Genomic DNA, 22,928 nt, shown 5'->3' with positions numbered 1-22,928 from the left:
TATGTACTTGAAGATATTATCACGTCCCCTCTCAGTCTTCTCTTCTCCAGACTAAATAAACCCAGTTTTTTCAATCTTTCCTCGTAGGTCGTGTTTTTTAGACCTTTAATCTTTTTTGTTGCTCTTCTCTGGACTTTCTCCAATTTGTCCACATCTTTCCCGAAGCATGCTTGCCATGACATAGAGGATTGGGCCAAAAGAAATCTGATGAGGTTCAACAAGGACAAGTGCAGAGATCTGTGTACCCTGCTGGGACCACCATTTCAGTAAACCTAATTACAGGCCCTTCCCAGAGCAGTCAACTCCCCTAGAGATGGACAATGAGAACCTTTCTGAGTACATCATTTACAGAAGATTGTCAACACTCTTTACATTGGCCATGCTGCAGTTCCTTTGGTCTTACATTTGCACTATGGTCTTCGTTCTTTTTTTAATTCATGTAGTGTAATTTTTTATCTATAGTCTATATAATAAAATAGAAAATATCATAACGCCACTACATAAATCCATGGTACACCCACACCTTGAATTCTGCTTGCAGTTCTTGTCGCTCCATCTCGCAAAAGATATATTAGAATTGGAAAAGGTTCAGAGAAGGGCAAAAAGCTACACAAACAGGCTGATCCTGGTGTGAAGTTGTGCAACATGAGACAGTAGTTGGAGGACTGCTGGATGCAGAGTAGTTAGGAATGTGTCCACATGTACCTGAAAACCTAAACTCACTGCAAAGTGGAGATCCTCCTGTTCCAAGGAGGGTTACTGCAACCTAGGGCCCCAAATAATTAGTTTTTAAAAGCTGTTTTGTGGGGATGCAAGCCACTGTAAAGCTAGTCTGCTGTAACATGCCTGTGCAGACAGGCCTTAGTCTGAGGTATTGCTGTAGTGGCAGTGGCTGTGGTATCTGGGGATCAGTAGTTAACATGCTCCTTATCTGTGATGTTATTTGCTCTCACTTCAAAACCTGTATAGTGCCTCCAACCAGGATGGGGCCTTGTCACTGACCAATGTTTGATTTGTAAATGGGTGGCTGTGCTGGTGCCAGCTGGGAACCATTGCTCCATGTCATGCTTTGTGACTGGTGCTCCACACTCCTCCTCACGATCTGATGAAGACGCCTCAGTGCTGGGCCCTACTGCAATGCTGCTGCTACCTTCTATTCTGCTGGGTGCCCTGTCGCTCGTTTCAGGCCTTCGCCTGCTCCACACCCCACACATTAAGGTCTATAGCCCAAAGGGTCGGTAAGTCCAGATGTAGGTAGCCCGAGGGATCTGTCACCCAGGAAGTGCCAGTGACCACTGACCCTACGTGTTTCAGGACAGGCACGTTTGAGCTAGGAAGATGATAGGAAAGAGCCATGCATAAGCAGAGAAGCTCACGTAGACACGATGACCAAACACATTTTTCCTCTCTATTTTTTATGATATCATTGTTAGCCATACACTTCGCTTGTCTCAGCTGCTGCCCTATGGCTCACTTCATCCATTTGCTGCACCCAGAGAGGATCAGACAATGGCCACATAGTTGGAGTTGGGGGCAGGGGCACCAACAAAGGTTTGTGCAGAGAATGAAAATACCCCTGCCTTGCAATCCATCATTCTCTTTGCCTGTATCCCTTAATGTGAGGGGGGAAAGACTCCACCCACAACCTAGCAGCGATTTACTGAGGCTGAAATAGCTGATTTTTAATTCAATGCTCAGTAGTCAGCACAAGTACTAAATTCCATTAAATGCTTTGCTAACACAAAGCCAAAGGTTCAACTATCAGGACAGCTTTTGCTTTAAATGCAAATGTTTGCAGCTTCCCAGGGGTGCCTGGCAATCCACTAAGCCCCTGCAACATGGGGGGGGGGGAGCGGCGGCTTGTTGTAGAGAAAAAACGAGAGAGAAACATGGAGTTTTCCTGGGAGTGAGCTGAATTGTGGGGAGTGTGCAACCAAGGCCCTCTGTACACTATACCTGTGGGTCACAACCTTTTCCCGCTTGGAAAGCTAGCCAGAAACCACCCCTCCCGGCATCCTGTTTAGAGGTCACAACCCATGGTTTGCATACAGCTGAATATACAATTTGCAGCAAGCCCTCCCCTGGCTTTGGTAGAACTCCAGTGCAGCAGGCAGGAATGTGACTGTAAATGGAGACTAATTCATTCTAATAGTCAATCCAATCCACCCATGATCGCTGTGTTTGTATATTTTGGCACCAATTGTTTATATTCTGGTGTAACCCTTCTGCCAGGTGGAGCCAGCAGCAACCAGGGCCAGGTTCAATATTTAGGGGTTCCCTTCCATTGATACAACACAGAACTGGCTCAAGCCCTCACCCAGTAACCTGGGAAATTTACACACCACCCCTGGGTGCCTCTGAGAGGCAATACTTCCCCACTCTCAAGCACAGAGTCTGAGTGTAGAAAAGAAACTTTTAATAAAAGGAGGGAAGTAAACTTGGCATTAATTTGGGAAAACACCACTAACAGGGTTCATAAACATAAACTATGAGTAAAAGACCCACCCCCAGTAGGTTGGGCAGTGTCCTTTTCCCTCAGGTTCTTAAGTCCAGCAACTCAAAAGCCCCTTTCACATGGCCAACCCTTCTCTGCACCCTACTCACAGTTGCTGTCCTTGGTCAGTGCAGACCCAGAGTTCAGAGGTACATCTGCAGAGTTCACCTCCCCTCCTGGGAGGGGTAAAGAGGTACCTTACTCGCTCTGCTGCTCATGTACTCGCTCGCCACTCTCTCCACCAGCTGACTGTCAGTCACCTTCTGCTAGGGTTACCATATTTTCATTTTAAAAAAGGAGGACACTCCACTGGGCCCCGGCCCCACCCCAACTCCGCCCCGGCCCCGCCCCAACTCCGCCCCTTCCCCAAAGTCCCCGCCCCAACTCTGCCACCCCTGAATGCTCCGCCACCTGCTCCTCCCCCTCCCCTGCTTCCCGCAAATCAAATGTTCGCGGGAAGCCTGAAACAGGGAGGCAACAGGGAGGCAGCAGGTAAGCTGGGGCTGGGGCGGGGCGCCGCTGAGCGGCCCAGGCCAAGAGGCTCTGGCCCCGGCGTCTCCCGCCCAGCTCGGCTTGGGCCCTGGGGCGCCGGCCCCTGGCCCAACACCCCCGGCCGAGCACTGCCGGCCCCGCCCCAGGCTGAGCATCGCCGGTCCCGGCTCCCGGCCAAGCACCCCCGGCCCCGGGCCAGCGCCGACCCCCGGCCGAGCACTGCCGGCCCCGGGCCAGCGCCGGCCAACACCCCCGGCCGAGCACCCCCGGCCCCGGGCCAGCACCGGTCCCCGGCCCAACACCCCCGGCCAAGCACCGCCGGCCCCGGGCCAGCGCCGGCCCAACACCCCCGGCTGAGCACCGCCGGCCCCGGCTCCCGGCTGAGCACCCCCGGCCCCGGGCCAGCGCTGGCCCCTGGCCCAACACCCCCGGCCGAGCACCACCGGCCCCAGTTCCCGGCCAAGCACCCCCGGCCCCGGGCCAGCGCCGAGCACCGCCGGCCCCGTCCCCGGCTGAGCATCGCCGGCCCCGGCTCCCGGCTCCCGGCTAAGCACCCCCAGCCCCGGGCCAGCGCCAGCCAACACCCCCGGCTGAGCACCGCCGGCCCCGTCTCCCGGCTAAGCACCCCCGGCCCCGGGCCAGCGCTGACCCCTGGCCGAGCACTGCCAGCCCCGGGCCAGCGCTGGTCCCCGGCCCAACACCCCCGGCCAAGCACCACCGGCCCCGGGCCAGCGCCGTCCCAACACCCCCGGCCGAGCACCGCCGGCCCCGGCTCCCGGCTGAGCACCCCTGGCCCCGGGCCAGCGCTGGCCCCTGGCCCAACACCCCTGGCCGAGCACCGCCGGCCCCGGCTCCCGGCCAAGCACCCCCGGCCCCGGGCCAGTGCCAACCCCCGGCCGAGCACCACCGGCCCCGGGCCAGCGCCGGCCCAACACCCCCGGCCAAGCACCGCCGGCCCCGGGCCAGCGCCGGCCCAACACCCCCGGCCGAGCACCGCCGGCCCCAGGCCAGTGCCGGCCCAACACCTCCGGCTGAGCACCACCGGCCCCGGTCCAGCCCCCAACTCCCGGCCGAGCGGCCCCGGGCCAGCCCCCGGCCGCCGGCCCCGGCCGAGCACCCCCGTCCCCATCCCGGCTCCGCACCGCCGGCCCCGGCCGAGCACCCCCGGCTCCTCACTCCTGGCCCCGGCCCCCGGCCGAGCACCACCAGGCCCTCCCTATTTTCCCGGACATGTCTGGCTTTTTGGGATTTCCCCCCGGACGGGGATTTGAGGCCCAAAAAGCCGGACGTATGGTAACCCTACCTTCTGCTGCCACCTGTCTCTGCTGTGACCTCTGCACATCAGTCTCTTAGTACATTTCAGCTCTTTGCAGGCTGGGCAAAAACAGTACCCCATCTCAAGTGATTTCAGCTCTCTGTGATTTTTAGCTCTTAGCAGGCAGGGCAGGGCCACAGTCATACCACAACTAATTTCAGCTCGGATTAGGCATTTCACATAATAAAGAGACACCTAGTTTGCTGAAGCCTAGTTAGTATTATTCTTTGAACAGTGGGGAGGAAGAGGTTAAACCAGTCTAGGAAAGACCCTTGAAGCTGTACAGCCTCCTGGCTAAAAAAACTTGTCCCTCCCCTTTTTACTTTCACAGCCCTCTGACATTCGAACCGCTGCTTAACAAGGTTCTTTCAACTGAGGGTGGCCCCCCTCATTTGGGACAGGTTAAGCACAGTCCTGCTTTCCTGTATTCCTACAATTATTACAACATTGGTAACCATATTTCACTACCCCTGCAGTCAGTACTACAGTCATTTGTACCCAACACCAGCCAAAGTTGATCCTTTGACACAGCTGTATCTAATGAATACGTAAACAGAGCAGGAGCAAATTGTATTTACATAAACACACCCATAGTCAATTCCCCTCCCACCTAGCTGTCAGGGAAGAATTCATTCAGACCCTGCTTACATCAGTTATCCTAACTTTTTAATTGTAAGTGTACCGCACATGTTTGTATTGTCAGCCCATGGCAGCATAACAGATGGCAGATGAGGGGCAGTTGGTAGGGGTAGTTGGGACTTTGCACGGGGGAAGTATGGAAAGCATTTTGGAATTGCGGAACAAGCACATTAGCTTGGTGTTTCAGTTAAGATATTCATCTGTGAAGTAGCTAACGACCTGGGTTACTTCCCATCATTGAGATTCAGTGTCACTAGGCAGCTCAGACCTCTTGGGGCTGTTGTTTCAAGCTGTTTACAGACTCTAGCAGGCATTACTGCCTGGGTTACATTTGGTTCCTGTACTGAAGGGACCTTCACTGGTCCATCTCTCTCACTCACACAGCCTGAAGCATGGTTGACACTACCAACTTCTGCCGGTATAACTGCATCGTGCAGGGGTATGGAAATCCACACCCCTGAGCGACACAGCTTTACCTCTAACCCCCGGTGCAGACAGCACTATGTTGATAGGAGGGCTTCTCTTGTTGACATAGCTACTGCTTCTTGGGGAGATGGATTAATGATGCTGACAGGAGAAGCTCTCCCGTCAGCATAGGTAGCATCTTCACTAAGCGCTACAGTGGCACAGGGGCACTGGTGCAGCGCCGTAAGTGTAGACAATCCCTGAGCCTTCCTTTCCCCAGGAATGTCCCTTCTCTCACCTGGATGTGTGTGCCCCTGCTTAAGGCAGCCCCTGCTTCCTTCCTTCATTGATTAGCTGTGGCTGGAAGGGTGGAGTGGGAGCAGGCTGGCAGGTCTACCTTCCATGCCTGAGCCTTCTTGCAGGTGCTGTGGGGTGAGGGTCATGTAAGCGCCCGTCTCCAGGACAATAACCTGTTCCTGCCCTTTTAGCGAAGAACTTTTCTCCCTCTGTCTTACCTGACTGCACATGCAGATGGGTATCAGGCCCATGGGAGAGCAGCCAAGTGGGGCATGGAGTGTGCCCTGCCCACGTACAGAGAGGGTCAGGGCTGCGGACAACAGCATAGCTGCTCAGACTGTGGGAGTTTGTGTGATATTCACATTACCAACAGAGGGGCAGGTTTGTATAATTTTTGTTGGTGCCCAGAATGGGTCCAAGTCCAGACCCCCCCCACACCTGCCTAAGGCTCTGGGAGGGAGTTTGGGTGCAGGAAGGGAGTGGGCTCCAGGACGGAGTTTGGGTGCTGGGTGCAGGCTCTGGGCTGGGGCAGGGAGTTGGGGTGCAGGAGGGGGTGCAGGATGCAGGCTCAGAGAGGGAGTTGGGGTGCAGGAGGTTTGGGGTGCAAGCTCTGGGAGAGAGTTTGGGTGCTGGGTGTGGGCTCTGGACTGGGACAGGGGGTTGGGGTGCAGGAGGGGTTGTGGGAGGAGATTTGGGGTGCTGGGTGCGGGAGGGGGATTGGGTGCTGGGCGTGGGCTCTGGGAGGGGGTTAGGAGTTGGGTGCAGGCTCTGGGTTGGGACAGAGGGTTGGGGCGCGGGAGGAGATGTGGGGCATGGGGCTGGGCCGGGGATGAGGACTTTGGGGTGCAGCAGGCAGGCTGCTCTGGGGCTGGGGGACAGAGAGGAGGACTTAGGGTGACCAGATGTCCTGATTTTATAGGGACAGTCCCGATTTTTGGGTCTTTTTCTTATATAGACTCCTATTACCTCCCACCCTCTGTCCTGATTTTTCACATTTGCTGTCTGATCACCCTAGGAGGACTCCCCCCATCCCTCTCCCTGCCGGCAGCACAACACTCACCCAAGCCCCCCCAGGCTGCTGCTCAGGAGGTCCAGCCAGGATAAGCTCCAACCCCGGAGTCGCCTGCCGGGGGGGCTGCCATGCACCTCCTCTGCTCCCTCTGCAGGTGCAGGAGCCACCTAAGCCTGCCCCTGGCGCTGCTCCCTTGTAGCCGGCAGTGGAGGCAGGGACAGTTGCGGGAGGGGATGCATGGGGGCACCAGGCAGGGCCGGGGGAGAGACCTGGCCTCAAACATTGGTGGAGTCAGGCCCCCCGGGCCCTGAATTTGCTGGAGCCCGGGCCCCACGGGCCCATACAACTCGCCGCCCCTGCCCACAGCTGCTCCATGCCACCCTGTGGTCCCCTCCTCACACCTCAGGCACCTCCCTCAGGGTAAGCGCACCAGCGCTCAACTTATTTTCTTAGACGCTCACCCCAACAGGCTGGGTGAGCTGGCTGGGCTGGGCCAGCTTGACTAGAATTAGGAGTTTCATTCTGGGTTTGGAGGCAGAATTGTCCGGTGTGGAGGTGCTGGCTAAGGCCCAGTTCCGTGCGATCTAATTTAATGGCTACAGAATAACTCTCTCCAGACAGCGCAGAAACCACCACTAGATCCAGATGACACGTTAATAAGAAGACAGAACCTTGTTTCAAAACATTACATTCATCACCCTAAAAGACAAAGACAGACAACAGGTCTTGAAAGACAGTGAAACCTCATGTTTTCCCTAATTAAGACCTGAAACAAAATGTAACAGCTGTGGTTAAAAATACCCCATCTTTGCTGTCTTCCACTACATCAGGAAAAGTTATTTATAGACCGACATGGTCTTTACATAGAAAGCGTTGGTGACAATCGTCTCTTTTCCCAGGGAGCTGAAGCACACTGAGCCATGCAGCACTGCACCTAGAACAGAGAGCTCCATGACAGCCTTCAGCGCTCGCACAGCCTGTGTTCCATAATTTAAGCAGTGAGTAATTATTTTCCCTTTTAATTTGATAAGACAAGTGAGGGCAGCTGCCTACATTTCTGTCAAACAATAATCAAAAGGACCTAATTTCCCTGCAAAGCCACACACTGCAGTCAGAAGCACCTCGGCCCCAGCTCACTCTGAAGTATTTTTGTGCCAACTGCCCTTCAGGTAGAGGCTGGAGAATTTCCCTTCTCCATTTACTGAAGCTATTTCTTCCAGAAACTGGCTGATAAAATCAACTTCAAAGTGCAAAAGGAGCTATAGCTAATAAGTGGAAAGCCCAGATGTTGCAGGATATAGCAATGGTTGATTTGTTACATCAGTGCCAAACACCTTAACTTGGTACTAGGGGGAGATGTGATGTGCTAACATTTTCCAGACAGGACCTATGCAGGGGCCCATCTGGCCAGATGGTCATTAAGCGACAGAACATAGTGGTTGAACATATTCATCTGCAAACTGACTCCTCAGAACTCCAGCTGCCTTGCAGCTACCTAACTAGTCCACAGATTTGCTTTGCAGCTGTCAGAACCCTCCCACTGCCCGTGTAGCCTAGGTTACCATATTTCCACAATCAAAAAAGAGGACACGGGGGGGGGAAGCCCCGCCCAAGCCCCGCCCCCATCCACTCCCTCCCACTTCCCACCCCCTGACTGCCCCCCTCAGAACCCCAACCCCCCCTGCTTCTTGTCTCCTGACTGGCCCCTGCTGAGAACCCCCCACTCTAACTGCCCACCCTAGGACCCTACCTGTCCCCTGACTGCCCCAACCCTTATCCACTCGCATGGGTGGCAGGGTTGTAGAAATTTTGGTGGTGCCCAGAACCCTCCCCCACCTGCCTAAGGCTCTGGGAGGGGGGTTGGGTGGGGGGAGGAGGTCTGGGGTGCAGGTCCTGGGCTGCAGATTAGGGTGCAGGAGGGGTGCAGGGTGCAGGTTCTGGGATAGAGTTTGGGTGCTGGGTGCAGGCTCCAGGCTGGGGCAGGGGGTGGGTGTGCAGGAGAGGGTGAGGGGTGCAGGCTCTGGGATGTAGTTTGGGGGTGGGAGGCGGTGCAAAGGGAGGGGGTGCAGGCTTTGGGAGGGAGTTTGAGGGCAGGAGGGGGTGTGTGGGAAGGGGGAGGGGGTTTGGGAGGGAGTTTGGGGATAGGAGAGGATGCAGGGGTGAGGGCAGTGGGTCTGAGGATGAGGGGTTCATGATGCAGGAGGGTGCTCAGGGCTGGGGCAGAGGATTAGGATGCGGGGGGATGAGGGGTGGGGCTGAGGGGTTTGGGGCGTTGGAGAGGCTCAGGGCTAGGGTGGAAGGGCAGGGTAAGGGCATCCTGTCTTCCCATTAGTGGATGCGGGCACTAGGACCCGGGGGCAGCAGACAGCAGTTGCTGCTGGCTTTGGCAGTACAAGCAGGCAAGGGAGAGGCAGGCAGGGAGGGGGGGTTCACGGGGGGGGATGCACGGAGGGGGGGTGGCAGGTGGAGGCCGGGGACCCATCCAACACTCCCCTGCTCCCTGACTGCCCCCCCGGACTCCCCTTACCATTCTGGCTCCACGTGTTTGCAAAACACACTGCCCGCTGGGTCGGTTTGTGTGTTACACAGGGCTGCAGACAGAGGGAGGGGGGAGCAGGGGAGGGCTCTGGCTGCTGGAGGCCAATGGGAGCGGGTCAATCAGCCCAGCCACCCAATCAGCAGCCGCACTCTGCATGGGAGGGAGGTGAGGGAGAAAAAAACCCTGGACATTTTAACCTTGTTATCAATTCCTCCCGGACAGCTATTTAGAGACGCAAAAGCCTGACATGTCCAGGGAAATACGGACGGATGGTAACCTTAGTAGCCACAAGACCCATCTCCTAGCTGGTGACCACTTCCAGTTTCCAAGAGTCACCTACCCAGAAACTAGATATTGACCTCAAGGTAAAAGACTGCATAGAGCTTTTCACAAGAGCAAGGGTGTTAACCCCAGTGTACTGGCCAAATTCCAACTCAGCTAATTAGATTCTGCCTCCTGGACTCTTCTTTGCACTACACTGCTGTGCACATTGTCACTTTTCTTCTGCAGAAGAAAGTGTCTGCATTTCAGTGGTGGGTGGCATTGCTATAGTGATCTCTGTGTGTGTAGCCTGCAAAGTACTTTAGAATTCTTTGTGACAAAGGGATGCTTTGTAGATGTCAAGTGCAGCATCATTATTTGGGTTTCCTGTCTGACTAAGAACAAGAGTGGCACCACTTCATGTCTAATGCATCATCTCTTCGGGATCTGTATGCTGCCCTTGCAGAGAGACGGGCTCAGCAACCTAACTGATCTGTGCCATGTCTAACTTTAATAAGTCTGTATTAAAACAGATGTCATGTGTGGCTGGTGCAGCTTGGAGTCTGGCCTGCTGAACAGAATTACCTGTTCTGGGGTCTATAAATATTTGGAGGTCAAATACTTAGATTAAGAGAACTGGACTTAAAAGTATCTGCCAATGAACTGCTGTGTGACTTTGGTTAGGTCACTGCCCCGCTCTGTGTCTCAGTTTCCTCTCTTTTTCTGTCTTTTCTATTGCGACTGTAAGCTCTTTGGGGCAAGAACTATCGGTCGGTCGGGGTGTGTGTATGTGTGTGTGTGTGCGTGTGCGTGTGCGCAGTAGCCAGCACAATGGGGCTGCTAGGCACGTTCCTAAAAATCGTCAATAACAGATGAATAGATTCCAAGGCCAGGAGGGACCAGTGTGATCATCTAGTGTGACCTGTCCAGCCCAGGCCAGAGAACTGCCCCACAATAATCCCTAGAGCAGAGCTTTCCGAAAAACATCCAACCTTGATTTAAAAAATTTCAGTGATAGAGAATCCAGCACACCCCTTGGTAAATTGTTCCAATGGCTAATTGCCCTCACTTTTTAAAATGTACGCATTATTTCCAATCTGAATTTGTCTAGCTTCAACTTCCAGCCACTGGATAGCATTAGACCTTTCTCTGATAGATTGAAGAGCCCAGAATTAAATATTTGAACCCTATGTAGTTACTTACAGACTGTCACCAAGTCACCCCTTAACCTGCTCTTTGTTAAGCTAAATAGACTGAGCTCTTTGACTCTATCACTCTGAGGCAGGTTTTCTAATCCTGTAATCATTCTCGTATCTATTCTCTGAACCCTCTCCAATTTATCGACATCCTTCTTGAATTCTGGGCACCAGAACTGGACACACCATTCCAGCAGCGAGCACACACCAGTGCCAAATACAGAGGGAAAATAACTGCTCTACTCCGACATATGATTTCCTTCTTTATGGAGCCCAGAATCACATTAGCCCTCTTGGCTACAGCGTCGCACTGGAGCTCATGTTCAGCTGATTACCCCCTCCCCCCAACACTGCTTCCCAGGTTAGAGTCCCCCATCCTATAAAGATGGTGTGACCCATGCCCAGAAAGAGTTAAGCAGCTTGCAGGCTAATTGACCCAGATTCGACCTTTAGGGACATATTGGTAGATAATGTTTGTGTTTTTGTGTGTTTACATATATATTGTTAGAGGTTAACACTGTAATCGAGCAGTCCCTATCTTTGCTGTATTCTGTTAATTCAGAGATCAAAAGGAAATATTAACATCTAAATTAACTGTAAACATAGTGATATCCTATATTCATCTTTGAAATGCATAGCAAATCACCTATGAATGGTGGAAAACAGGCAATTGCCTTATGTTAATCCGTGTAGCTAATTACCATGATACTTAGAAAATAGGTCCACTTCAAAGTCTGTATTGTTCGCCTAAGGACATGGAACTGTATAAAGATGTCTGGGGTCCTGATCCTGTCATCTCAGATCTGTTTGATTCTTCACGCAGGGAAAGCTTTAGTCACAAAACCGAGATCGCCAGTCCTAATCTGGATCACCCTGAATATGAACATTGGACTATAACCTATGGACTAATTCTGAAAGAACTCTTTGCAACTACAAAGCTCACCATCTCTGCTGTTGATCTGATCTCAGAACTGTACTCATGTCTGTATGTAGACTGATCTTTTAACCAATACTCTCTCGCTTTTGTTTTTTAATACATTTTAGTTTTATTAATAAGAATTGGCTGTGAACGCATATTTGGGTAAGATCTGAATTATTCATTAACTTGGGAGGTAATGTGTCTGATCCTTTGGGGTTGGTAGAAGATTTTTATATGATGAATAAGTTTTTCAGTGATCCTCATCATATTTGACTTGGGTGTCTGGGTGGAGGCCTAAGGCTGGGTTACTTTAAGGGAACGGTGTTATTGGCTTCTGGGTAATCAGTGAGGTATTACAGAAGCTGTTTTGTGCTGGTTTGGTAAATCTGAATGCTGGAATATCCATCAGCTTTGGGGATTATCTGCCCCATTCTTTGCAGTTCACCCTAACTGAGTGACCTCAATGCAGCTCCCTTGGGATCCCGATCACAGATGGCCTACATTCTTTGTTCCTAGATGGATATGTTGCCACACACCCCCGCCTTGCCTTCCTGGGTTACTCTGGGGCAGGCAACATGCCCCTGTGTGGTGCTGGGGCACCTGATGTTGACAGTAAAAGCGATTCTGAGTCTCCCGGTGGTGATGGTGGGTAGGTGGGGATTTGCTGGCCAACCCTCTGCTGCGGCCCTTTTACTAACAAAGGAAACGAAGCTTGGCCGTGTCTCCAGCTAGCTGGGTCCTGCACACACTCACGGGCCTGCCTTGGGAGCCTCCAGGAATACACCTGAGCTAAGCTATGCAATGGTCTAACCCAAAAGTACCAATTATAAAAAATATACAAACAATGTGCAAACACCCCTTTACTTATCCATCTAGAAAAACATGATATAAAAGACTGACAATTAAAATGTCACAACCACTTTAAATCAGCTGGGGGCATGTCAATAAATCATTTAATAAATGCCGTTTACAGTAGTAAACAGAGCTTACCCAACTCCCAATCACACTAGCACCACTTACCCCACTCCTGAGCGTGCACTCCTCTGACCATCAGAGTTGTGGGTGCATGTGAAGATCTCGAAGCTGGGGCCAGCACTCCGTTGGCCTAGCCGAGGCAGCCCGGGGCAGGGTGATTCTCCGCTCAGCCCCTCTGGAGATGGGAGTTGTTCTTCCCAGAGGCCAGGAACCTGGCTCCTGGCTAGACGACAAGGCCGCTTTGTCTCTTCTCAGACTCAGGCACCCCCTTACAGTCCTGTCGCTGTCCCGCTTCCCCTGTAAGCACTTTCCCAACCAACACAGGAGGTGGTTACTCCCACTGCCTGCGCTGCAGGCCGGCCTCAGTCAGCGCTGGGCTCAGCAACAGTCTCTGCTGACACCCACCAACAGCTTCCGCAGCTCCCCGCGTGCCAAGTGCCCCGGCAGACGCTCAGCAGCTCGGACAGAGCGCCACAAGCTGTCCTAGTCCCCTGGCCAGGCTCTCCGCTCCCCACACGCCAGGGACCTCTGTATCCAGAACGAGGCTCCCTTCGCCCAGGATGCAGAAGGCATCTTCCCCAAGGCATCATGGGAGCTGTCATCGCTGAGGGTGGAGTGCAGCATCCCAGCCGGAACACTCCCAACTGAGTTCCGAGGCCCCCGCTAATAGAGGGGGCTATCTGTACATTTAGCCGCATTAAAAGGAATATTGTTGGCTTGCACCCAGGTTACCAAGCGAGCCATATTGCTCTGTGTTAGTGACCGGCCCTCTGCAGGCCTCCCCCAATCTTTGGGTCGGCTGCAAAATTGGGAGGTTCAGCCTTTCCCCACTTCTGTTTCCTCAGCACAGATACCACCCCCCCCCTCTAGAGTGCGTACAGCATACAGCTGGCCTGGGAACTGGTGAGGCCGATGTGTTCTGGCCAGCATTGAGAGCAGCAGGGGCGCTAGCTGCACCACAGACGCCTTGCAGTGGCGGGTATCGCATTTGCCATTTAGACCAGTCCGTTGGGTCCAGAAATCATGCCTCTAGCATTGTTAATACCTGATGCTCTAGAAGAAGGTAGCCTGCCTCAGGCCTCCAACAAACATCTGGCAAACTACACGTATGCACAGTACTTTGGGGGTGGGGTGGGGTGGGCTTCCCCCCCCCCCAACATGGCTCTTGTCCCTCCCTTCCCCACGGCAAACAGCATGCACCCTGAAGCATGAGATTCAATTACCCATTTTAACTCCGCCTGTAGCGCTCAGTGCTCTTGGCAGCCAGGAAATTGCTCAGCCCTTTACAAGAACCCACCCACACTGTTTGACTGGCGGAGCCCCGGCTGTGGTGATTAACGCATTCTGGCAAGCATCAGATACAGAGACTGAGCAGGAGTCCCTGGCTGGTCCAGGAGAACCCCACCCCAAAACACAGACCTCCACTAAGCTCTGCTCGGTCATCACAGCCCTGCCTCTGGGCCCTGCTGGATCAACCAAGTCCATTCCCCAAGTGAGATGAGTGTGAGATTTTGTGCTCCAATCACTTCCTGAAGCAGAGCAAGGCTTGGGCTGTGAAGTCATGCTGCAAATTACCATGGCGTAGGGATGGACTCTCCATCGTTGACCATTTTAAAATCAAGACGGCATGTTTTTCTAAAAGCTCTGCTCTAGGAATGATTTGGGGCAGTTCTATGGCCTGTGCTGTACAGGAGGTCAGACTAGATGATCACAATGGTCCCTTCTGGCCTTGGAATCTGTGTGTCTATAGCCAGCTCAAGCCCATCACATCGGTAATATGCTCCTGAATGTGCTGAATTGGGCCACAGTGGCTGGGCATCCCACTAAACCAAGGGGTCCTAAGCTTGGCAACATCAAGTTCTGCATTGGCGGATTGCCAGGAGCCCAGGGTCTGAGGCAAATATGCATATAAATGTTCATACTGTAAAATAGTAACTAAAAATGCACGACTATGTCGGCGTGCATTCTCCTTGCAGAGGCATAGAAATCGCTTGTTTGAATTCATCAGCAATGAATATAAAGGAGTGCACGTGCATCCCTTGCTACTGTTTCAAACAGAGCACGGTCTGGGTCGTTTATAGATCTCCATGCAGACATGGTGGGGAACCCCAGCACTAAAGCATGGACTTAATCACGGCTATTGAGCCTAAGGGGTAGATGCCCTTTGCATTGCTGAACCTGTCTATTATGAGCCACCTTCCCTGCTTTGTTCCATTCACGTCTGAGAGCGCATTTGCTGGCTCTGAGCCCCTGTAATCAGAGCCTTGAGAACATCTCTGTCCAACCTTTGTAGATAGCTCTGTGGCTTTAGGAAAGGCTCCTTCCTTTCCTTATCAAAATAAACACATTACAAATGAGACTGAGCACTTTGTTCACAACGTATTGTCATCTTTTCCTAGCCGAACGTGGGATAATTCAACATCCAGAGTTTTGAACACCTTCTTTGAACTTATTTTTAAAAGTGGCTCCTCTTGACCATTTAAATACTGACTTGCTGACCCCCTTAAGCACTGCCAATGCTTGTTTAGGATCAACAATCCTTGTTAGGGGAAATGTGAGCCAGAGATCTCAATTTAACATGCTTAATTGATTCTAACATAGTTAACTACTGAATTAGTCTGGCATTCTCATGGATGCTTTTCCAGGGGGCTTCTGCCCAAACTCTACACTTGTGAGTGTATCATGGGGGTCCTACTCGTCCCCCGCAATGCACATAGGGTGGCCACCGCTGCATCCCCAGAATACTAGACAGTCCGGTACTTCCAAGAATGGCGTAGGCCTGCCCCTGCCAGCGTGACCCTGCCCCCGCTGGCATGCCCTCACACATACAGCACCCACGGAGGGGCCTGATTCTGGGAGATGTCCTGACCAGACCGGGACAGAGAGAGGGACCCAGATGACATCACAATCTCCAGCAGCTTCAGCTAAATCCCAGCCAGCACCTGGCATGTGTCATTTCCTTCAAATCCCCCCCTTAATTCTTTTCTTTTCTCTCTCTCTTCTTGGGCCTTCTGTTGAATAAGAGTCTGGCTTTGCCAGACAAGACTATATTTTGTAATGCTGCAATAAGCCTGTGACCAGAGAGGGAGTTAAAAGAAATGCCCTAAACTGTCAGATCCTGATACAAGTTTACCAGATCTCAGAGTGGCTCTTAGAATATGTGCTGTGGCTGTTTCTCCAGCAGTGAGGATGCAAATGAGAGTCGACACCAGAGACAGAAGCTGCCTTTCCTATCTTTGTTGTCCTTTCTCTCCCCTTTGTGCCTGTGCATTGTTTTGTCTTTTAGGAAATGGGATGGGACTTCAGCAACAACAGCTCCACCCCATGCCAACTAACTTCTTCCTCCCCCGCAAAGAACGATGACTACATCGACTGTCATTCTACCTGAAAGAGCGTCAGGAAGGGTGTCTTTCCTTATAAAACTCTCTGCAGCTAAAGGGAAAGGAAATCTGGTTAAAATAAAAGCCTTATTTAATACTTTACATTTCAAATGCTTTAACTGGTTTTCCTTCTTTTTCTATAGCTTTAATAAAAGGTTAAAAAGCTGTTGAATGGAATGTTTGCCATGGTACTAGTGAGGCTGAGGTCGCTGAATGCCAAACACCGAACTTTGTTGAAACCTGATAATGTTGGACAGTTTCAGGGTCCTGTTAACATCTTTGACACTCTGGGCCCACTTATTCCATCAAATTAATGCAACATTTTTGGTGTCCCTGATTAAGCTCAACAGGGCTCAATCCTATAGCTTTTTAATGTGTACAGCTCTCATTGAAGTCAATGGGTGGTTTACACAGAATAAACCCTAGATGTCTGGGTCTAAGCAGTCACTATGTGTGAGTCCGGTATTTGTCATGAGATAGAGTAGACTGAATTAATTACTTATAGTCAGTCTTAAAGTGCCCAACTTGGAATTTATAAGACCACAGAAACCTATTACAATTCAACAGCTGTGTAAAGTGTGTGTGCGCACATGTCCTCCTCTTGTACCAAACCTGCAGAACTCAGGTGTTCATGTCGGGCCAAGTCCAGATGTAAGCCTCTCACCTTAAATATCAAAAAACAAAAAGCTGGAGCCTGTGGACTTTATCACCATTAGTTTTAATGTTAATCAAGTCAAAGGATATTTTGATCACTTCCTCTTTCCACTTGCTACAGTACTTACAACAGCGCAACAAATCCTTTCTCTCCATTTTCTCTAACAAAATTAACTCGTAGTTACATTTTTGCTCACCTCCCACGCTTCAAAAATGTAATACTCAACACTCCTCTGTGAAAGGCTTTTTTGTTGCTGGTGTTGATTTTTATGGATGTGTTTTTGTGGTTTTTTTAACAATACAAAATAAAGTTTCTAAGTAAGGCTGCGATGTTGGCAATTTTTTTAGTACATTTCATGACAGAGGTGTGGGGAAAAATCTATAAGTCACAGAAGAGGAGGGGTGGGAGTTCGAGCCCACCCCACACTCACCCCACAGCAGTGGCTCCTGTCCTGCGGGGCAAGGCTTGGCTCCCTACTCCAGGCATTGTGACCCAGCACATGGAGTCTCAGTGCCACTCAGGTTTGGCCCTTCTGCACTTCTGTAGATGGAGACAGAGGGATCAATGGACCAAACCTGAGTGTCACACCGTGGATTAGGTTGCAACGCCACTCAGTCTGGAGGCCTAGTCAAATGTGTTTTTACAGCCATTTCCAAGATTTCATGGACTTTATTCAAATTCACGATTTCTGTGACCACTGTGACCTCTATGACAAAATCGTAGCCTTATTTCTAAGAAATGTAAACATCATAACCATCATGGATATTAAACTGCCCTTAAAGTTTATTCCTTTTTTTATTGATTTTCTACTAAAGATCATATCCAAACTACATTAGCTAGACAAATGTTTCAGCGCCATGACTCCTTCAGTGTAAATTATTACTCTTATTATGTACTGTGTGTTGCATTAGGCCTAGAAGTCCCAATCAGACCAGAGCCCCATTGTGCAAGGCACTGTTCAATCCGTGCTAAGAAGGTGATGAACGCGGAGGTCGCAAGTGAAAAAATGACATTCATGGTCCAGGTGAATTTAACTGTTGGTTCTGAATGATCCTGGAAAAATACAGGAACTGGTTCTCATATGGAAATGGTCAGTGCTGCTGCTGTACTACATTATGTCAACACTAGTGCAATTAAACATACTTCAAAGCTTTTGACTTTGAAGTCACAGTGTTCAGCTACTGCTGAAGAAATGAGAAATACTAACATGGGCTGATCCTGCAGCCTTACTCGCCTGTGCAATGCTTCTCACGCTCGTTGGCTTCAGTGGAATACTCATGTGAGGAAAGAACAGCTGGGAGCAAGGGCTTCAGGGTTGGGCACATGATCTATCAAACTCCTTGGAAAGGAAGTGTGTGGGAGAGAGAGACTGAACAGCTCCCTACGACCCAGTTTCCATCTTCATAACTGTAATGATTACAGGACAGGATCAGCTGCTCATTTCAGTGCTTAGAATGCTATAGGACAGGATCCCTGAATTAAAGAAACCAACAGTATCTTGTGCTATTATGGTCAGTCCCTGTAACAACCTTTGCAGCCCTTACCCATCAGTCTGCAGCAATATGCCATTGCAGCAGGAGGGCCTGCGGTCTATGGTGTGAAGGCTGCCTCCTAGGCAGGAGTTGTCAAAGCTGGTGTAACTTGGTCAGCAGCAGCTAGACTGAAAATCCCTTCAGAGCAATTGTAAATTCAATGAGGAGTGTAACTTGGCATCTGATTTTGGAAAAGAAAAAGGAATATTTGAAATAAATAGTACAGAGCTGGGTCCCTACAATATACATAACACATTCCTGCCTACGAAAGGTCCCATGCAACAATTACTGCCTTTTAAATTACATTCAAATGTTTAAATTAACCTTTTAGATCTAAATTATGGTACCTTGAAATCAGCTAAAAAAATTACAAAAGTGACTAATGGGAAATTTGTACAACATGCCCTTTGAAATTAACCTCCCACCTTGGCAGCCTAGTGACGAGACGCCTCAGTAAATGTAGATCCGATCCGCAACAGCAGCAGGCAAGTGCGTCATGATCTGCACGCGGAGCCACCAGTAGTAATCCATGGGGTGGTAGCGGGTGTAGGGGGCGGACGACGTCAGTGCATGGGTGATGCTGTTGATGACTGGCGAGGTGTCTGGTGAGCCACTGTTGCAGTAACTCTCCATCTTGGTGATTTGCTCATCCAAGTACTTCCTGCCGTAGTCTTTGCGCACCGTCTCCGGAAGCTCCTTCCACATCTTCTCTGCTATGGCTTTAATTCGCTCAGGGGTGTACAGATTGGTGGCCCCTATGAAGTTCCCAGGTTCCACCACACAGATCTTCACTCCTTGGGGCTGCATCTCATACCGCAGGCAATCGGAGAAGGCTTCCACCCCAAACTTAGTGATGCAGTACGACGATCGAGCAGGGCTGCCCATCCGACCCATCATGCTGCTGATGTTCACCACACGACCTAGGAAGGTGCCAGGTAAATCACAGGGATGTCAGCAGAAGGAATGAGCACTACATACTCAACACATTAGATAGAACAGGCTCTGAAGTCAGATGCTCCTGAGTACTGTGTGTAATTATCGTGACTGTGTGTGCAAATGGGATAACAGTGCATGCCAATTGCTAATTGTGGTAATCGGCAAACCAGGGACCAAAGGCTACTCAGCCAGTGAAGCTGAAATGCCAGTGCAGAGAGGGACCCAGGACAGTTGATGGAAGCAAAGGCACTCAGTGCAGATTTCCTGAGAAATACAGGGCTGAGACAAGTTTCCTCATAGTTCCTTGGGTCCTCCCAGTTCGAAGTCCCCAGCATCTGCCCTTTTGCCCAGCAGCTAATCTCACTCCCAAGGGAGGAGAATGGTCAGAGATTATCCCCGTGCTGGGATAAACCGAATTTCTGTCTCATGTTTTTGTTCAGTTTTGCTGAACCAGAGGGTCTGTCTGGACTTTCCCTGGGAGGGGTGTGGCAGTACAGCTGTGTTATCAGCCGTACAGGTATGTGGCTGCACAGTCCAGTCGCACAATGTGTTTGAAGGATGCTTAGCACCATTTGTATCCAAATTCATTATTGTTGCCAAAGGCACGGCAGCGGTGTGAGTGTACAGAAAAGTGCACCGGTCGTTACAAGACAGTTGCATATGGGCTGCAGCATATAGAGAGGTTGGAGGTTCATCAGTGAAGAGCTAGATCTGTCTGAGTAGAAAACAGCTGCCAAACCACTGGAAGGGAGGAAGGTGTTTTGCAATCTGCCCCTCTGCCTGAAATACCTTGGAGACCATTCCTCTGTTTCCATGATAGCTAGGCCATCAGTCACAACCCTTCCAGAAATGGTGCTTCAGCCACACGGACTGGCAGGGCAGAGCGACGTCTGCTAATCGCCAGAGCTAGGCAGGACTCTAGGGTCTTTCTGCGCACCAGCCTGGGCGTGCTGAGTTAGCAATACAAACACAGGACAACAGCCTGCTCCCAGCAACAACCTTAGAAACCAGAGGCAACCCACCAACTTCAGTGGAGCGGCTCTGAGTTTTGAGAGCCCAGTTTGTTCCCTTCATAATGTATGAAAATGTGAACAGGAACAGTTAGGAGCCAAGTCATCCTCTGGGCATCTAGGAAACCTGTCACCAGGCTGCACCGAGAGGCCTCGTGGGCTGCTGACCCCTTATTACAAGTGCAGCCTGAAGGAAGATTTAATCCTGTTGGTGGCTCTAGCTGTGGGTTGTTGCAGTACGTGACGGGCACGTGCCCAGGGGCAGCAGCGCAGTGCTCTCGCCGGCCACCCGCCCACCAGGGAGTTTACATTGTTCTCCGGGAGGCAGATTTAAATAGCAAGTTAGAACTGACACAAAGTTACAGTCTCCAAATTCAGTTCCTCCTGCTGCCTCTGCTACCCTTCTGCGTCACGCTGGTCACTGACTGGGGGGGAAGCAAACAAACCTGCCGGCTGCAAGGCACTCGTGGGCGTGTGCTGATTCCTGCACAGCGACGCTCTAGGCATAGCTGCTCCCAGAGCCGCACAGGGCAGTGCAGCCACCCACGACCCAGCATTCCTGCGCCTGCCCAGGGCCGAGAACCGGGAGCAGAACTCTGTGGCCTCACCCAGCATGTCTGACAAATGCAAAGACTGCAGAGGAGGAGACAGCTGCAGGACATGCCCTTAGAATCTGACTGTAGTCACGTCAGAACCAGCCCTTCACAGTGTGACTGCGAGGTGCTGAGCAGAGGTTGGGATGAGGAGCTGGGCCAATCCTGTGTGGTGGGAACTAGGGTGCTCAGCAGCAGACCACATGAATGGCTGAATTCAAAGCCCCGACACCAGCCCGAGCTTGTACAGTAGTGAGGGTAAAAGGTCCAGGGCGACGCAGCTGCCAGGAGGAGACATCCCGAGGACAAGGTGGGATTGGTGTCTGCCTCCTCAGCGAAGGGTTTACCTGCCTCCAGGCAGCGAGCAGAGCAGCCTAAGGGTCTTGGCTGGTTTGGCAGCAGCAAGTGCTATGAGCACATCTCTGTGCTTGGCTAGCAGGCTGGGACCATTCCAGTGGGGTGCAGCCATGGAGGACTCTTTTTCCTCGATGGCATCGCTCAGATGCCCCCTGCCTGGGGTTGTGCCTAGAGACCATTTGGAAACCTCAGCTAGTGCAATTTAATTGGATGTTGTAATTTCCTGCACTTCCTGTCCTTCACTGCTGTTAATGTAACTCCCCAGACACAGCTGTCATACCCATAGTGTGCTTTGAGGTTAAGAAGAGTTGTAATGTAATAGCTTAGCTGGCTTAATATGGGACTTTCTTCCCCTTACGTCTCTTTGCAAAATCCATGTGAACCCCAGGTTTGTGCTCTTTAGTCTAGAAACCCCATTGCCGGCAGCTCCGCACTCGCTACGACGAGCCACCAGACACTAACAATCCCCATCCCGGCAGCTCCGCACTCGCTACGACGAGCCACCCGACACTAACAATCCCCGTGCCGGCAGCTCCGCACTCGCTACGACGAGCCACCAGACACTAACAATCCCCGTACCGGCAGCTCCGCACTCGCTATGACGAGCCACCCGACACGAACAATCCCCGTGCCGGCAGCTCCGCACTCGCTACGACGAGCCACCCGACACTAACAATCCCCATCCCGGCAGCTCCGCACTCGCTACGACGAGCCACCCGACACGAACAATCCCCGTGCCGGCAGCTCCGCACTCACTACGACGAGCCACCCGACACTAACAATCCCCATCCCGGCAGCTCTGCACTCGCTATGACGAGCCACCCGACACTAACAATCCCCGTGCCGGCAGCTCTGGACTCACTACGACGAGCCACCCGACACTAACAATCCCCGTGCCGGCAGCTCCGCACTCGCTATGACGAGCCACCCGACACTAACAATCCCCATCCCAGCAGCTCCGCACTCGCTATGACGAGCCACCCTACATTAACAAACCCAGAGCCACCTGAGATGCAGCAGGAAACAATCTCCCTGATGCCACTGTAGCTTCTCCAGGCCAGCAAGAGCAGAGCCGGTTTATTTACAGAAGGGCAACTCGGGAGGTGCTTTTGGCCGCATATCTACCATGTCCAGCAACTCCAAAGGAGTTAAAAGGAGTTATGAAACCCATCTGGTGATGGACTAAACCCTGCACTCAGATGCGACGTGATGGACAGTAATATAGAACCCTGCCCTGCGGGGGAAAGTCACTAGCAGACTGTTTGGGTGGTTTCTCTGTTGCCCTTCACTGAGTGGCGTTCTTTCACACCCACTGTGTCCAGGTGTGAACACTGCCCTTCTCAGCTGGTAGCATTTCACATACCCCTCATCCTGGCAACACCAGGTGCAGGGCAATGGGAGTCGGCCCTTCGTTTGCTAACACACCTGAGAAGCAGGAGAGCAGGGTTACAAACATGCTCGGGGGATGCTAACATGTGGGAAATCACTCACCTTTGGCCCTCCGGATTAGAGGGAGGAAAGCCTTGGTAGTTCGGATCGTCCCCCACAGATTCACTTCAGCTACCTCCTTGTAGGTCTCCATGCTGGTGAACTCTACTTCTCCGAATGTGGAGATCCCGGCATTGTTAACCAGCCCCCAAAGCCCTGCAGATTAAATCAAGCACAAAAAATCACTTTGTGATTAATGGCAGAATCCTAGGAAAGGGCTTTCTAATGGATTATTGAATCACATCGTGCAGCTTTTAATTACAATAATACCAAGGTCTGACAGCACTTTTCATCTGTGGGTTTCACAGCGCTGTACAGAGGAGGTCAGCATCATTTCCCCCATTTTATAGATCGGGAAACTGAGGCACAGAGACATGATGTGATTTGCCCAAGATCACCCAGCAAGCCAGTGGCAGAGCCAAGAATATAACCC

At 51.6% G+C, this 22,928-nt stretch overlaps 1 protein-coding gene and 1 long non-coding RNA gene across 4 annotated transcripts in view; one reads left to right on the top strand and one right to left on the bottom strand.

Moving 5' to 3' along the window:
* Positions 1-22,928, bottom strand: part of DLG1 (discs large MAGUK scaffold protein 1) — a 498,578-nt gene that overhangs the window by 435,751 nt on the left and 39,899 nt on the right. For 2 of the 3 annotated variants that reach the window (XM_054039243.1, XM_054039244.1), the window contains exons 6-7: positions 22,499-22,651; positions 16,624-19,031 (exon numbers count right to left, since the gene is read on the bottom strand). In XM_054039243.1, the coding sequence (XP_053895218.1) occupies positions 18,562-19,031; positions 22,499-22,651 (623 nt within the window). In that variant the 3' untranslated portion in view covers positions 16,624-18,561. Of the gene's footprint in view, positions 1-920; positions 932-16,623; positions 19,032-22,498; positions 22,652-22,928 lie in introns of those variants that run through there. The other variant, XM_054039246.1, reaches the window with a different exon arrangement.
* On the top strand, positions 7,568-11,655 carry LOC128842920 (uncharacterized). Its single transcript, XR_008446144.1, has 3 exons — positions 7,568-7,652; positions 9,416-9,558; positions 11,474-11,655. It is a non-coding gene; the product is annotated as an uncharacterized LOC128842920 (long non-coding RNA).

Source organism: Malaclemys terrapin, chromosome 9 (assembly GCF_027887155.1).
Source record: "Malaclemys terrapin pileata isolate rMalTer1 chromosome 9, rMalTer1.hap1, whole genome shotgun sequence".
Taxonomy (NCBI): domain Eukaryota; kingdom Metazoa; phylum Chordata; order Testudines; family Emydidae; genus Malaclemys; species Malaclemys terrapin.
Note: the sequence above shows the minus strand (reverse complement) of the source record. Positions and strands in the feature narration are given on the sequence as shown.